At 44.2% G+C, this 16,694-nt stretch overlaps 1 protein-coding gene across 1 annotated transcript in view; it reads right to left on the reverse strand.

Annotated features, from left to right (window-relative positions):
- The window catches only part of NFATC2 (nuclear factor of activated T cells 2), a 57,190-nt gene that overhangs the window by 16,141 nt on the left and 24,355 nt on the right, over nucleotides 1-16,694 (reverse strand). Inside the window, exons 4-6 of the mRNA XM_054391724.1 lie at nucleotides 15,139-15,341; nucleotides 12,869-13,041; nucleotides 2,080-2,220 (exon numbers count right to left, since the gene is read on the reverse strand). Of these exons, the coding sequence (XP_054247699.1) occupies nucleotides 2,080-2,220; nucleotides 12,869-13,041; nucleotides 15,139-15,341 (517 nt within the window). The remainder of the gene's footprint in view (nucleotides 1-2,079; nucleotides 2,221-12,868; nucleotides 13,042-15,138; nucleotides 15,342-16,694) is intronic.

The following is a 16,694-nucleotide window of genomic DNA, read 5'->3' on the forward strand; positions in this document are numbered from 1 at the left end:
AAAAAGCTTTAGATGTAGCTGGAAAGTGATGTTGTTCTTGTTACTTTGTAACATCTATCCAAGCCAGAGTCTCCTCTGCTCTTATTTGGAAAGAGGGGCTGGGCATTTCAGACGTTTCCTCGAAATAGTATTAAGAGATACCTTTTTCAGTGTATCATCTTCTTTAGTTACTGCAAAACACTTTTGGGACAGGTACTGTCACAGGCTGCCAGGCATGTTCCCATGCACCTTCACGATTCGCTGACATCGACGGAACAGTGGCAGCACGGTGGGAAGGAATTAATGCATGGGCTCAAAAGGAAATACAGGGTGCCAAGAAAATTGCTGTGACTGCACAGGCTCAGATGAACCTTCACAGTTCAGAGGCCCAGGGACTTCCGTTCCTGCTGTAAAACAGCATGGCATGCTGATGGTGTGTGAAGAAACCAAGACCCACAGCATGCTTTTTTCCTCCCATGTCACCAGCTGATGCCCACATACATTCATATTTGGTTCAATTCTTAATTTTTGCCAAAGGCATTAGCCCATAAATCATCTATATGCTGTTTACTTGGGCAATGCCATTTCTGAAGTCCTTTGCCAGTCACTGAACACACTGCTTAAGCTGCTTCTACCTTCGTTTACCAACACAAAACTTAGAAGCAACTTGTTTTGTTAATAGTACAGCAGGACCCCCAAGTTTACATAAAACAAGCTGATCCTTTTTCATACTGCAGAGTCCTCTATCTCACTGAAATCAAGAGGAGTAAAGGATGACAGAGTCTGGTCCTTCATATTTGCAAGTGCTTTTTTGATCTCTGGTCACTGTTGTGCTTGCATAGTACAGTATTTAGAACACAAAAATCAAGCTTCATGAAGGGCAAGTTAAAGAAGTCCAGATCATTTGAAAAGAAACAAATGTCCCTTTGCCAAAGCCTCAGAAAATCCAACAAACTGCACACACTGCTTAGTGAGCTGAGGTGAAATGCCTGCATGCAATACTAGAAAAGAAGTTCAGCTCTGAAAAAAACCAGGTAACTACCTACTGCAGAAAGCATTTTTTTGTGTTTCCACCCATAAACAAGAAAATCTGGATTTCTGCTGCCCACCTTAACCATTAGATCATACTAAGCATATGTTCTTGGGTCAGGTATTCTTTGAGCTAGAAATCGAGTAGTGTTCATTATAGCATGTCATTATGAAAACACAATACAGAGAGCTCAGGAAAGGCAGTAAAGGCGATGCTAGGCAACTAAATAATTCCCAGTAACCATTCTTTATTCCTATTATTTATTTATGTTCATCCAACACCAGTCAGGGCTTGGCACCAGCACACTGGCTCTGCACAAGTTGAGCAAATAAGCAGACAAGATGAAAAGAGAAGAGAGCGAATTTACAGTCTGCCACTTATTCCCTTTCATGGAGGCTCAAGAGCTAGGAAGATTACCTGAAAACTTTGGCAAACAATGTTTTAAAAGAAGGTGCTTTACTGGGGATGGGGGGGGGAAGATAGGTAGTATTGGGCTGTACAGGAGTTTTTCCCCTTAAATTGAATTTGATTTGTTTTGCTACACTGAGCTTATATAAAACTATCTGAAAAAACATAGAAGATGAAGTGATGTATTCCTGTATCTCAGTATGCATGTAAAAATAATTTTAGTTTGATATAAAAATATGTATGATGTAGATTTTTTTTTTCTCCCATAGACTTCTAAAGGGAAGAAAATGCAGTCTTTGCCTGCAGCTCACATCAATTAAAAAACGTTAATTTCAATCATTTCTACAGCACCATTCACTAAACATTAAACTAGCATAGAGGAACATATAACGGTCATCCCATTTCTTTGTTAACATGCCCTGTTCATGATGATTCCCTTTGTCTGCATTCTTGTGAACCTGTTACACAAATACTTGCTCCCATGTCTAATTTCAGTCACAAGATTAAGTGATTTGGTTTTATTTACACGATCTTGAATGGGATTACTCACTTGACTAGAGCTACTCATGAGCACGAAATCTTAGGATGAGACCATGAGACACAACAGCACTACAGATTTGCCTTATGCCGTTAGGGAAAGTTAGAAAAAAAAACTACCTTACCTGATGTTTTTTCTGTGAACACCACCTTGGACTCTGCTGTGAAATTTTGTCCAGTCAAGATCATCTGTTGTCCTCCATAAACAAGGCAGCTATCAATGTCTTGTCTTTCAACCATCGGAAGTTCATGAGCAGACCTTTGGGCTGTGGACAAATTGCAGACATGAATGAAACCAACTCTCTTTTACCAGGACTTTCCAGATCTTCCCAGAACTATCCACAGATTGATCTTGTCATCGTTACCATCTGTTGACTGCCAAAGCAGCTCTTCCAGGGTGCTAAAATTAGGTTTGAGAGGGAAAAATAAACTTACTCAAGGCATTTTATTTGGAAACAGTCAGGAGCTGGCTGCAGCATTTCAGCTGTGCTGGCCTTACTCCTTGTCCTTGAGAAAGGACAGCTTGGATGAATGAGCTGGAACTTGCCCATGTCTGTTTCCAAATAAATAGCCAAATTTTCAAGTGCAGGCACACTACAGCCCTGGAGCCCAAAAATTCCACCTGCAGAGAGGATTCCACTGAATAACACTGAATTCCTTCAGAAAAAAAATAAAAATAAACCTCTTCTGCAAAAGCCCACTGCTTCCTACAGAGCAGGGACTATGTTGAGCCTGAAACAGTAGGTTTGCCAAAAAGAGCACCATCTCCATGTGCAGACACCCAGCTTTGTGGACACAACAAGAGAGACAATCACAAATAGCCATATGTGCAAGCAGGAGGGATCATGCCGGGACTGCTGCACCCTGGGCTTTTTGCAAGCATGTTTTGTAGAGATCTAAACATCAGAGAAGCAGAGCTCTGTGCTGCAGACTGAGTTTGATTGTACAAGGCAAGGAAAGAAAAGGTAGGGTGGAATCCAGATGGACATGTATGTGATCAAAGATTTCTATGGTCTTTACTGTTCTTGGCCACAAACTTGGAGAGTGACTTTGGCAAATTATTCTCTCTTTCCACCTGCTTTCCTCTCGTCCCATTAAATCAGCCATTTGCACAGTAAGAAAAGCTTCAGAGAATCCTGGATGTTTTTAAGGCCAAGCTGGATGTGGCTCTGGGCAACCTGGTCTAGTGAAGGGTGTCCCTGCCTATGGCAGGGGAGTTGGAACTAGATGATCCTTAGGGTCCCTTCCAACCCTGACAATTCTGTGATTCTGGTTACCATCCCTGCAAGCCCATCCCAACTGCTTGCTAACAAGCGGCTGGAGACAAAGAAAGTGAAGGTGCAAGAACTGTTCCTTACAGCACAGACAGCTGGAAAATATCATGAGCTTCCCTGTGACCAGACCAGGTGGGCAGCAGTTTGGGTCTGAACTATTGAGTTCATGACCTGCACTCAAACTCCTCCAGATTCATCCACCCCAACTGGAAAGGCCTCTAGAGGATACCGCTCATCTCTTTAACAGCTGCCTTGGCTGGATTTTAACTTTCTCTGACAAAGAGCCTGCTCCCAAGAGAACCTGAGCACTTGTGTCTTCCCTTCACTGAACACCGCTGGCTGCTGAGCCAAAAATAAGGAAATGTTATCCTATATGTTCAGTGCTGGCCCTTCACTCGCACTCAAGCAAGGCTGTGCTTTCTGTGACCTGGTCCTAGCACTCTTACTGCTGTGCAACTTTCAGGAAGCTGAAAAGCCAACAGCTCTTGGCTGCAGTGAGAGTTGTACAGATTTCCTCACTGCATGAAGAAAATGCTGCAATATTTGGTGGGAAAGTGCAAGCATTAAACCTTTCAGACAGGTGTCTGTAGAAGCAGGGAGAAACTTTTCTAGCAAGGACAAGCTCAGCTGAACCCTTTCTGCTAGTCACAACACAGAGTTGTTATTCTTGTTAAAAATACAGACAATTCGATATTTTGTGTGGTTTGAGAGGCATTTTTTAAAAGCTACTTAAACCCAACCTTATGACTCATTGTTCCCTTCAAATACATAACAACAGCCGGGCTAAGATACTGCCAATCAAGAATATATATCCAGACTACTTTCACAGAAGATACTAATTTCTTTCACATGGCCATATGATTAATTCCTTTCTTTAAATACTCAAATTTATCTATGAATTTATCATTGGTCATAACACAAATTTGCAACTTCAATGGCCTAGGAGTTAAAAAGCAATCAGCAAAAGCTCAACAAAAGCACATCTACAATAGTCAAGAGAAGACATATTTAAGATTTGCCCTGGACACTGTTTATTCCTAGTCAATCCACAAATTTCACTTCCAAAGCATCCCAAATCATAACAATTACAAGTTAATCTAAATCTTCAGATTTCAGTGTGTTAGCAGAGAGCTTTGTACCCAACGTCCCACAGATCAGTGGTTCTCAAAGCTTTTTCAGGACGAGGAAGGACAAATTTTAGCCTGGAAATAACCGTCTGACTCATCTTAATTATATTTGGATCTCAGCAAGTTGGAAATCACTGCTGAAGACCAAGCCTCTGTCCAACTTCCATAGAGCACAGTGTTTGTGTACGCCGTGACCTACCAGGGAGCTGGGGAAGACAGCTGGTTCACTGGGAATGTGCATCCCAGCTGCTAAGAAATGCCAAAACCCCTTCTGCCATTCTCAGCTGAGCTGGGACAGCCTCAGCAGTGCTGCCTGGAAGGCTGCAATGAGCAGGGGTGTTCTGTGGGTACCCTTAATGCAGCTCTGTGCTGCCACAGCCCCACAGCCAATAGCAGCCAGGCTGAGGCAGAGCCAAGTTCTGGCATGGCTACAAGCACAAGCTGACTACAGGCATCTCCAAAACTGCTTTTTCCCTGACCCAAATTTGGCCACACTTGTAGATGTACAAACATTTGGTTTATATGTGCTGCAGAATATCACCATCTGGAAGTGTTTTCAGTTGAGTTTCTCAAAGCAGATACAGTGCTAAGGGAAAGGTGGAGAAATACAGGTACCTACTGAGGACCAGGTTTCTTCTGGTCTGTTTTGCCTGTACTCTTCTCACCCCACCAGGTGGTTTACCAACTTTTTTCTAAGAAAAAGCACTATTCATTTTCCAAGATCTTTTTTTTTTTAAACCCAGGCCTGCAAGAAGCTTTCACCCCATTCCCCATTTCTACCAGTAAGGAGGCTCAAGGTTCAGTATGGAGCTGCCTCAATAGGATTACATTTTTTTTTTTTACCTCTGCAAGAAATATTAATTGCCAATAAATCCCCTTCCTCTAAGGCTCATGATGGGTGGACTGCATGCAATAATTTCACACTATTCCTTTTCTTCCCCCAGGAGTTGGCACTTCATAAAGTGACCTACAGCTACTGGAGTTTATGAGCTCTGAATAAACAAACCGCTGTTGATTTAACCAGTTGGGGTGTTTACTTTCAATAGCAACAGTTACTGACATAAGGCAGCAAAGCAAATGCTATAGAAATACTCACACTTACCCTGAAGCACTGTGTCAACCTATTAACAGGGGACATTATTTTTCTATTTTATTTGACTGTCTGCAAATCAAGATGTCATGGATATATGGTGCCAAGAAATACAATGTATGCGGTGACACAGGAGAGACAGGGAGCTGCTGTCTTGAAGTGCTGCACCACCTCCAGTGAGCCTCAGCCTGGGAGGGAAGCAGCTCTCCCCTGCTGTGGCCCCTGCCCACACCACCTGGCAAGCCTGCTGCTGCCCACAGCCCACCCAGGCTTGTTGGGGATTGAGCCTTTCCCTATGCCAGCAGGTGAAGGAAAGGTTCAGACAGCCTAAACCTCTTGGTCAGCACACTGAACACTTCACAGGGGATGCACAAGCCTGGGGGCTGATTGTCAGAAAGTGCATCGATGCAGAGTCAGGGTGTTTCTTGCTTCCCCACCTGCACACAGCATCTGTAACTGCTCCTATTTTTCAGCAGGGAGGCTATTTCGTTTCTAGGAAAGGGATACCTTGAGACAACTAATTTCCTGGGTAAGTCTGTTGCAGATCTCCCCTTGGAGAGTGTTGCCCGTTGGTACTTAGCAGTTTCCAAGTGACAACCTCAGTCATATTCCCTAATGTGCTCATTACGTAATCCCAGCTCCATCTGAGTGCCTCTTCCCCTCCATGTTGCCCAGCTCTCCCCATCAGTGCTCCTCCTGCATATATCTCCTGGGATGAGCAGTTCCAGCCCTGCCTAGCATCGTGTTTCCTTCCACTGACTTGGAGGGCTTCCAAGTGCTGCCTTGTCTTACCCAAAAGCTGACTTGTTTTATGAGGAATCTTAACTGAAGCTAAACGTCTCTTAACAGCCTCTGGAAGGGAACTGTCTTGACGATCTCTTTCCCTTCATGTGCAGTAAGAACAAGGGCTGGATGGGGTAATGTAGGCAAAGTAAAGACACTAGCATGATCTGCCTGTCAGGAGGACAAGGCTCGTGAGCTCTGTGCAGAACAGTATGGGTCTGACTGACACTTCCAGAGCAGAGATGATTTACAGCCTCTGTTGTATCAGAACATTACCTCACTGCCACCTTCTGCTCTGTGACTGGAGGCCTTCATGCAAACCTCTGTGTAAATAGAGGCCAGAGAACAGCCGCTAGAGTGAAATCTCCTCCATGTCATCTTCTGAACACCTGCAACACTGGGTCCAGAGCTTAGGTTTACCTGTTGTCCCCATAGTTGACCAGAGTTCAGGAGAAATCTTACCCTGGGCAATCACAAAGAGCAGGACTGAGGCCCACCAGCAGCTCAGTGAGAATGAAATCAGTGTAACCTCTAATTACCTTCGACTGCCATCACAAATCAAAAGTTGTGGCTACTTAAAAGAAGCAGGGTCACAGCTTGCACCCCCAGTGCAGCAGTCTCGTCAGGCCAAATGTCCAGGTTTGGATCCCCTTTGTTCTTACCCTGACCAGGGCAGCCTCAGCTCACCCCAGCTGGCTGGAAGCCTTCAAGCCATGACTCGCCACTCCTGACATGTCTTTCCAAACCCCCAAAGGCTCTTGGCTCCAGCCACTGATTTCTGTTGGAATAGCAGATAGAGATGGGTATCTGGCGCTAAAAAAAAACTCCCAAAGCCTAGAAGCAATAGCAGAGGTGTAATTTGTGGAGGGATTAATTCTTCCACCTCAGTGCAAACCTTGTAAGCCAAAGTAAATATCTCATTCCTCCTGTCACACTGAGTTTATGTACCACAACCTACCTGCCTGAGGTAGGATTGATAGGAGCAAAGCTCCTGTGCCCAATGCTTATCCAATTCATTAACACCCCGAGAGACTTTGATCCCATCCATCACACAATGAAGCACCCTGAGCTCTCTAGTGGGAGGAGAGGCAAAGGGATGGGGAGCCACAATATGGGAGCCAGGGGAGGATCAATGGCAAGAGACATCTCTAGCAGGCAGGCAGACATCAGTAAGCCACACTAGAGAGCAGCAATCTTCTCACCAGAGGGATGGGATGAATTACTTCTTGGTAGGCATATGGGACCATGGAAGCCTTAAATGAGAATCATGTAAATAAAGCAAACTTTCAACCCTCATGCTTAGGTGGGAAACCTTGAAAATGGGATGTAAACACTGTGAAAAGAACCACCTAGTAGGAATGACAACAGTTTCCAATTTGGTGCCAGCAAGACTTAATCAGCAATTTATATAGAGCCATCCATGAGAAAAGCACCCAAAATAGAGGGCTTTACTCCACCTCCTTCTCTGCATGTAATTTATCTGATGATGTCCTCGTAAAGGAGGAGTGACAAGCACTGATGGCAGCATGTCAGATAAGTATGATACTTTCTATGAACTGCAGCCAGCTCACCAAAGCAGTGTGTGATTAATGACAGGAAAACCATGGCCTCGGTTCACTTCTCTGTCACTCATCTCTGTGGGTATGTGCAGCATTTCCCATTAATCCCTTGTGGAGATCTGCTGCGTTTAAATTATACTCAGAAATTGTGTTCTGTGGAATGCGCTGGGGCGCTTGCTTTCACCAACAGCAGTGTTGCAAAGGCAAACAGGGAACAGGAGTTGATCCTCCTAGCAAGGCCTGCAGCCTGCAAAAGGGCAGGCATTTTCCTTCTGTCTGACTCAGACTTTCCAGACTGAAATATTTCGGTTGCATGTTAAAATTGGCAAACGTCAGAATTAGCTTTTAAATGCTGTGCTATAAGAGGCAGGAAAAAAAAAAAAAACTTTATAAAAAGCACCAGGTTTTGTGTCAGCTGCATTTATGACAAACTGCATGACTGTCTTGAAGTTGAAATAAAAGGGGCAAAAAAAAAAAAAACCAAAACCTTTAATTCAGCTGAAAATCATGCTGCTCTTATAATAATCATGGTTGTGGTTAAACTCACAAATAAGTATCTCCCAAGTACAAAGAAACCATTTGTTCTTGCTGGTTTATCTCAATAAACTAGGGCTCCTTCTTGCCTGCCATTGTATTCCAGCCGGCACAACTCCCAGCTGAGGAAAAGCACTCCCTACTTTGCCAAGACAACATTCTTTTACATGACTAGCTCTTTCCTCTGTAGTTATTAATGTGTCACATATCATGGGCTCAGATTGTCTAATATTATGGGAAAATCTACTAGAAGGAGAGAAAAATAAAGGAAACTTCCAGGGAAATTGATTAAAGGGAAATAAGATATTTGACCCAATTTAGTGGAACAAAATACGGTCAGTAATAGAAACTATTTAAATTCCTCAGATGGATACACAGCTCTTTAGCAATAAGTTTTGTTTGTTTTGTTTGTTTTATCACCTTGGAATATCTATTATTAGAACAGGGTTTTAGACTCCTTCCCTTGCACCAAGAGCAATCGTTTGCATTTCAAGGGATTCATGAGCACAGCTTAGTATCAGCAAACATGGACTATACTAAAGAAGAACTGAGACACTTTGGGAAGGTTTAACTAGGATCCTTTAAAACAAAAACAGTGACAGAGGGTGGATGACACTCCTAGGCCTGACACACATCTGGCAGATCCTTGCATAGGATAGTTTTTGGTTGCTGAGAACAAGGGTAAACCAAGCTGGCCTACAGGTGTTTATGTGGCTGCTCTGAGATCCTTTCAATATTGCTCCTTTCTCTGCTCCATGGGTGCTTCAGCTGAGGAGTGGGAACAACTTCAGAAATCAATCACTTATCAAGAAGTCAGTTTCAGTTCACAGTGAAAGGTGAATCAACACAATTTATGTTACAGAAACTGTCTTAACAGTTGAAAATAACGATCAGGTCTGCAAATACCAAATCTCTTTGTAGACAATTCACCCAATAGCTTGTTGTTACTGGGGCTGTAATTTGAAGAGACACAGTAACTCACTAACCCTTCATATCCCTGACTTCACCACCTTCTGTGACAGCAGCTCTGTGATAATGCTGCCAGGCCCAGCAAGAGCTCACCTACATGAGCTGGATTATGCCTAAAGCACAGACCTGCACAAGCAGGGATGGACATTTGGGCACATACAAGTGCAGATGTATGACTAACAACACAGAGGTGTGCAGGCAGAGAGAGAGCTGCTGCATGGACCTGGCAGATGTGGATCCCAGGAACATCTCAGGCTTTCTGCCATTTCAGGGTGTCACTGTAGAGTAACACCCAGGAGAGGCATTTTTCTCATCTATCCAGCACCACACCTACAAGACAGTGGCATTTTATCCCTAAGTGATGGCCTGTTGCTACAACTATCAGAGGGCTTTCAAATGCCTTTGTCTCCTCAGTGGCTTCAGAACCAATCAACAGGCCACAGGAGAAAAAAAAGCTGCTAGCTGCTGAATCTGCAGGCTTGTTTGGATGTGAGGTCTATTTTGAGGCATAACTGATCATTTAACAACATATCACCTCCCCGGTCCTCCCACACAGCTGCCTGGGGAGGAACTTGCTCCGGATGATGCTTTGAACCTGTGAAATCCCCTCCTAAAACCTGTCAAGCCTGAATGTGACACAGATGAGGTGGAACCAAATCGTGCTGTGAAAAGCAGATACTTCACAGTTCTTGCTTCATTGCAGCTAATGATCTGCTGACACCAGTGGGAGTTTTTAGCCGGATCGGCTTCTGCTGAGGAGAGCACTCAGATATTCTGTTGGTAGCAACAGTGCTCTCTGGGGAACCCCGCTGGTAGGGAAACAGCCAGTTATCTTAAAGCTGCTACTTACAAAGGCTTTCCCAGAGGGATATTATTAAACAGCTACCAGACAGGAGAGATCTTACAGGAGAGACCCTGAGAAGAAGGGTTCCCAGGTGGCCATATCAGAAAACAAATGAAAAGCAAACAAAGAAAGAAAATGGAAAAGAAAAAAAAAAAGTGAACACCAGCAGCACACAACAGGGAAGGTGGGACACAAGCTACCTTCTCAGAGCCCCAGTGTGCCCCTTCTCAGCAGGGCACCTGATCTTACCTAAGGCTGTGAGCTCTGCAACACCAGCAGATTGACTGGGAGAAACTGAGATTATCATCTCTAGTTTGATTTAGTCTGAATTACTAATGCTGGCTCAACCAAGTAATGTTTTTAACCATCTTCCCAGAACTGGGCTGAGATCAGGAAGTGCTACTGAAATGCAAAAACTTTGCTAAACATGCAACAGTCCTTCTAAATGGAAGAGGTTTATTATTCAAGATCACTTTATACTCTACTTCCAGGAGTGCAGAAAAAGCTCAGTCCTTAACATATCTCTCCAATCTGCCAGCAGATCCAGCATTCCAAAAGTAAAACATTTCCCCCCCCTCTCGGGGAACAAATACTTTTTTTTTTCTTGTAGGACCTTTGCTGTCTGCTATGCAGTCGACGTTTTCATATATTATTTATTAAAGTAAAACAATAAAAATAAGCCCCTGGTATCCCCGTTCTGCTTTTGTTATGCCTGTGAGACTCACCAAAGCAAACATATCTCAGTATAAATCCCTGGACATCTTAAGCCAGTCTTTACAAATAGAACTCACAGGCAAACTAAGCCTGCACAGAAAACTCTGAAAAATGAGACCTTATTTTGTAAACTGTGACCACGTTTCTGTTTGGATGCTCTTTGCTGATGGGCACAAATACAACATGCAGTTGTAGAAGAGTGTTAAAAATGCCTGGCTAACTCATATTTGTTTTCCCTGGTTTTGAGCATTTGGGTAAGTGGGGTTGGTCTGCAGGGCTCCCTGCATGACCTAGGGACCATCCACCACACCACCCTCTGCTCTGGACTCATGCTGTTTTCCTGTGCTGTGAATGTAGGAGTTACACCTGGAGTTTCCCCACCCAATTAGCTCCCCACTCCGGGCAGGAATGGGCTGTTTCCATTTGGAAAGGAGGCCAAGGGAGAAGCCAGGTGATCCTTTGCCACAATTCCCTTCCCATCCACAGAAGCTACAGTTTGCTGAACGTTTCCTTTAGCAAATGGGCCTTTGTTTCAGCAGGGACAAGTTTGGGGTGGAGGCCACTATTGTTTCAGCCATCTGGTCCCACAAAGGATTGTATCTGTTTCCTATGGAGAAAGGTGGTAGCTACTCCTACTATTCTCCTTTCCCCATCACCTTGCCCAGAGACTTCACTCAGCTGCTAAAATGCTCTGGTAGTTGGTATCTTCTCACAAACATTGCCAAGAGATCATACATACCCATCATTCTCCCCTTAGCTTTGCCTTGTTTATTCATATGTACTGTTTTTAAAAAGCTGCCATCAGCAATTCACTAGTCACAATTTAGCTTGATTTCCCATCCAAAACTGCCTCCCCTCATATTCTAAGCAGATGTTATTTAAGTAAAGCCTGGATCTCAATAAATAAAACTCACACATGAGAAACTCCTCAATGATTTTCTTCACAACTTAAGGCAAGTCAGGTTCTGCTAAAGGGGTGAGTCATTCAGCAAAGGGAGAGGAAAACTGTTCAGTATGTATTTGTGAAATCCCCAAACCACTGAAAAGGCACCGTTTACCAACAAAAAAACATCACAGGATGCACATGAACGAGCAAAGTGGGTGAAGCCCTTCCAGAAATGACTGCAACACCAGGGGCACCTCATCAGAGGCCTCTCTTTCTCAGGATCCAGTACGTTAAAATGAGTGGGAGGTGCAGGCTTCTCATCTTACATGTTTACAGGATTTTTCCCTCCAGAAGTCAAACCTGCAAGTTTTCTTCTGTCCCTCAGGGGAATACCAGAGGAACCTGGGCTTTCCCTACTTCACCTGCAGCTCCCTGAGCTGTATACCCCTTAGCATCAAAATCTAGAGAAAAAAAAATAACCAGGATGTATCTGAGCGTCAAAATTGAATCTGTTTCTTCATTTCAGTTGTGTTTAGATCAGAGAACTTGATGATCTTACGGGTCTTTTCCAACCTTTGTGATTTCATGATTCTGTGGTCAGAAGGGCAAGACTGGCCACAGTGGTAAGATCCAGCCCAGGTTTCAACTCAAAACCTCCCACCTCCTGCCAGTTTGTGGATAACAAGTTTTGACTGTGTCTCTACTCAAAGTAAAACCACTCCCAAGAAGACAGGCAGCTTGCACACTCATACACAACAAGGAGAACATATATACAGCCCTATATACACTCTCACACTGGCTCCCGGCTCCCAGGCAAGACCTGCTAGCTACAAGGATCCAGCAGCCACACACTAATAAAACTGCAGAAACCCCGAAGTCCCTCTCTTTTCTCACAAGATCTAAGCACCACAAAGAGCCACCTGCCACCAAAGCTTGTTTCAGGAAAGCGAATGCATATAGGTATGAGCTGCAGGTCACTCAAACGGTGGCACAGACCCTGCCAGTGCAGGAAGAGCAGAGCACCTCACCTTGGTCTATCTGAACACACTGGGCTTTTTCCCCTCTGCATTAGCCTGCAGCAGAGGGACAAGACAACTGTCGCAGGAGAAGGAGCAAATCTCAGAGGATGCTTACAGCATTCGATGGGGTTTGATGCTGCTTGCAGAGAAACGATCCTGCCGTTGGCCTCGGGGATGTGCACGCGGAAGACGAGCCGGACGCGGGTGTTCTTCCTGCCGATGTCTGTCTCGCCCTTGCGCAGCTCAATGTCTGCGTTCCTCAGCTTCAGAATCCCCGCACAGTCAATGCTGCCAAACACATGCCATTTAGCTTAGCATTTCTGCTCTCAAACAGCTTGGAAATAGCTGGCAGTCAGGAGGATTAAGATGGTTTACTTCCATCTCTAGACACTGCCATTTCAGCAGTTACAGGGGAAGAAATCCCAGACACATAGCAAGCGAGGGATGCTGCTGGAACCCTTCCCAAAGAGATTGGGCCCAATAGCTCAGCACATCCCAGGCACGTCCCAGCCTCTGAGGGCTAAGGGGCAGCCTTTACTCTAGCAACAGTAGAAACCACTCTCCAAACATTATAACCCTGAGATTTATTTCCCTCCTGTGCTAAGCATGAGAGTGCACATGGCAGAGCCCAGCACACCAGGGCAGGGAGGGTAAACCAGAACAAAGAATGGACACTGGGGCAGACAATAAGCTGAACCTGTGCTGCAGCCCTCAGTGAGCTAGAGAGCATAAAAGCCTTCACCGCCAGCTCTCCAAACACTCAGTGCCCAGTGACTGCACAGCAGCTATTGCCTGCACGTGGGCAAATTAGTTCAGCTCCACAGGGAATCACAGCAGTTGAACCAGCTAATTGCATGCACCATGCAGGCATGTTTCCCCCACATTATGTAATGCAAGTGTGGAATTCAACTCCAAAGCAGGAACCAAACTGCTCTCTCCTTTCGGACAAAGTAGGTGCTACTGGTAGAACTGACCAGCCCTGACCCAGTTCACCTTGTCATCCTCCAAAGCTGTGGGATGTTGTTCACAGCCAAGGCAGTAACCAGGAAGAACAGAAAATTGCTCTTTGCTCCTATTCACCATGTTCCTGCACAGAGAGAGGATGCAGGGAGCAGGATGGGGCTGAGCAGCAATGAAAGGATTAGGTTTGCTTAAACCAGCATTACAACATAATATTGGTTAAGTGCAGGTTAACTTCTTATGAGTCCAATGTAACCTACCAAATGATGCCTGCCTACATTAAGAGAATGTGGCAATTAACATTTCTAAGATCTTCGGCTCAGCAGCAGGCCTCAGAGGATGCAGTGAGCACTGGTTATCAAAATGGGTTGACAGTGCCTGTTTGATATCTGTTTTAAAGACACAATGGTTTTCCTCTTTTGATACGAATTAAAAATCACATTTTGGGAGACAAACTCTAAGCTGTTTCCTACACCCACACTGTTCCTCGTCACTGCATGAGTGCAGGAGTTTGTCACTCCAGGGTTACTTGATAGGAACAGACAATGGTGTTCCATTCAGCACTTGGCTGCCTAAGTTTGAGATGTGGACTTTTATTTATTTCCTTGGGTGCAGAGGGAAGGAGAGGCTTGAAGGAAAGGGAGGAATGAGGTATATTTTCTGAAAAAAACTATATATAAAGAAAGAATGTGGATTTTGTGATGAAGTAGGGGGGCTTAAAAACAGAGCTGCTCTGCCAATTTTGTATCCTCTGAAGGATGGAGATACAGCTCTTCCCTCTGCAGAGCAATCACTCTCATGCTGCCTGGCACACATTCAAGCCTGAAGTTACAGACTGGTGCCCACTTCATCCCTCTGCCTCCATAAAACTGGAAGGAGTAATCCAGAAAAGATGTGCCTGTACTTGCTTTTCTGTTAACCTATTGCAACAAGAAAGTGTGATTTCATGGCCAGAGCACTTGGCTGAGCTCAGGAGAGATGTTTTCTGTTCCAGTAAATGTTGTAAAATGAATCGTACACCTTTTCTCCCCTGTCTGCTGCTCTTTGCTTCTCACTGCATCCCTGAAGCATAAGAACCTGAGATTCAAGTCTTGTTTTCCTTAGTGCTCTACAAAACCATCTGACTTTGAAGGTGACAGATGATTACAATATAGTCACTGTTGCAACTGGGGTAAAGAGCAAAAATGCCTGCACAGTCAGCTGATGAATGGTAACTCATTGAGCAGCTTTAACCCAGGTGCTTGTAACTGCTGCACGTGGTTTGTAAAAAAGGTCTTACACTCATATATCATCCCAGAACTTTGGAAAGGGGAGTGCCTCCAGAGCAGACATCGCTCTTTTACATGACTCCTTTCCACAGGAGAAAGAACTTCACATGCCAATTTAAACCTTCTCGACTTTGCTAATAAAAAGAAATATGCTTACGTTGCTTTCATGCTGTTTTTTGGTTCCAGTGGGATCTCTAAAACTTTGGTGTTGCCAATGATTTTTTCATAGCTGGTGGTGGTGACAGTTTTTCCCGTAATGCGATGGACTTGATAGAAAGCGTGAGGTTTAAGTATCCGCTCGTCTGCTGTCCCAATGAAGATCTGAAGACCCAAGGGTTTGTTCTCCATGTAACCATGAAGCTAGAAAGACATTAAAAATCTGTTATCACACACAGGGCTTGCAATGCCTTCATGTCAGGAAACCATATAGATCTACAGACAAATATCCAGAGATGGAGAGATACCTAGACAAAGATGCCTGTAGCACAGACTCCTTCCTGCTCTCAGAGACAGACATCCTCTTAAGAGTATTTGCTGGAGTCCATGATACATAGGGAAGGGAGCTAATGCAAAATACGTAATTAATGGCTCTAATACTAAATATATCAAGAAGAAAAAAAAATAATATCAAAACCAAAAAATTCCAGACATGCTCTCCATTATCAGAAATACGTTGCCTGTCTCCAAAACAGATTGATAAATCCCCTCAAAAGATACACTTTCAGTACACTGGTTTAATTTGCAGTGACTGACTCCTAAAGGAGGCTCAAAAGGTTTTTCTCTGTGGGGTGTATCAAGCTTCTCACACCTGCAGCTTTGGGCAGTGATTCCTGCTTCCTATCAGCAGGAAGCACAGCAAGGACAGAAGAAAAGTCTCCCACTTGCTTTGCAGATATACATGGATACTCCCTTACGCACCTACTCCAGACCTTATCAAAGCTAATGAAAAATGCCAATTGACACAGGGGCTTTGAATCAGGCCCTACGTGATGTCCAGCTTCCAAACACTGTCCAGCCTAACATTCAACAAAACAATTTTGTCTCAGCTCAGATTCTAAGTCCTACTTCAACTGCAGTTAAAAGATAAGGATTTTTTTTCTCCTAAGCAGGAAGTATCTACAGAACATGCCTGTGATTTTGAGAACTGACATGTTACATACAAACATTTCCAAAATTAACAATCCCTGCTATACACCTTTCTCTGATCTTGGCACATGCAGTCATGCCCAGCTCACATCTCTTTCAGAACCACCTGGAAGGATTGTTCTTGCAACACCTCACTTGAGCTACTCAAGTCATCCTGAGCTTCGCAGCCCTCCAGTTTCCCCTGTATCCCTTACATCAGATTTAAGCTGCCTGTCTAACCTACTCTCTAGCCTAGTTAACAACACCTGTTCCCAAACCCAGCCCCAAATATCAGCATCCACTTCTTAATCACTGACAGCATTAAATTTCCTTTTCCTCCAGGAAGGATGTCCCTTTTTAATATCTACATCTCCACCCTGTAAATCTCCTTATGCAGAATTCTTACATAATCTTTAAAGGAAGTGTGTTCTTTTTCTCCTGAAATCACTTCCGTAGACTCAGAAGTTTTGATTCACTGCTCTTTGAAACTCATCCTTTTTCCCAGTTGTTGGTTCACCTTCAGCCACTCCTCCTGCAATGCATTAACGTGCTCTATGTACAGGTAGAGGTGGCATTTTTGGTCTCTGA

The sequence above is a fragment of the Indicator indicator genome, chromosome 24 (assembly GCF_027791375.1).
Source record: "Indicator indicator isolate 239-I01 chromosome 24, UM_Iind_1.1, whole genome shotgun sequence".
NCBI classification, from domain to species: Eukaryota; Metazoa; Chordata; class Aves; order Piciformes; family Indicatoridae; genus Indicator; species Indicator indicator.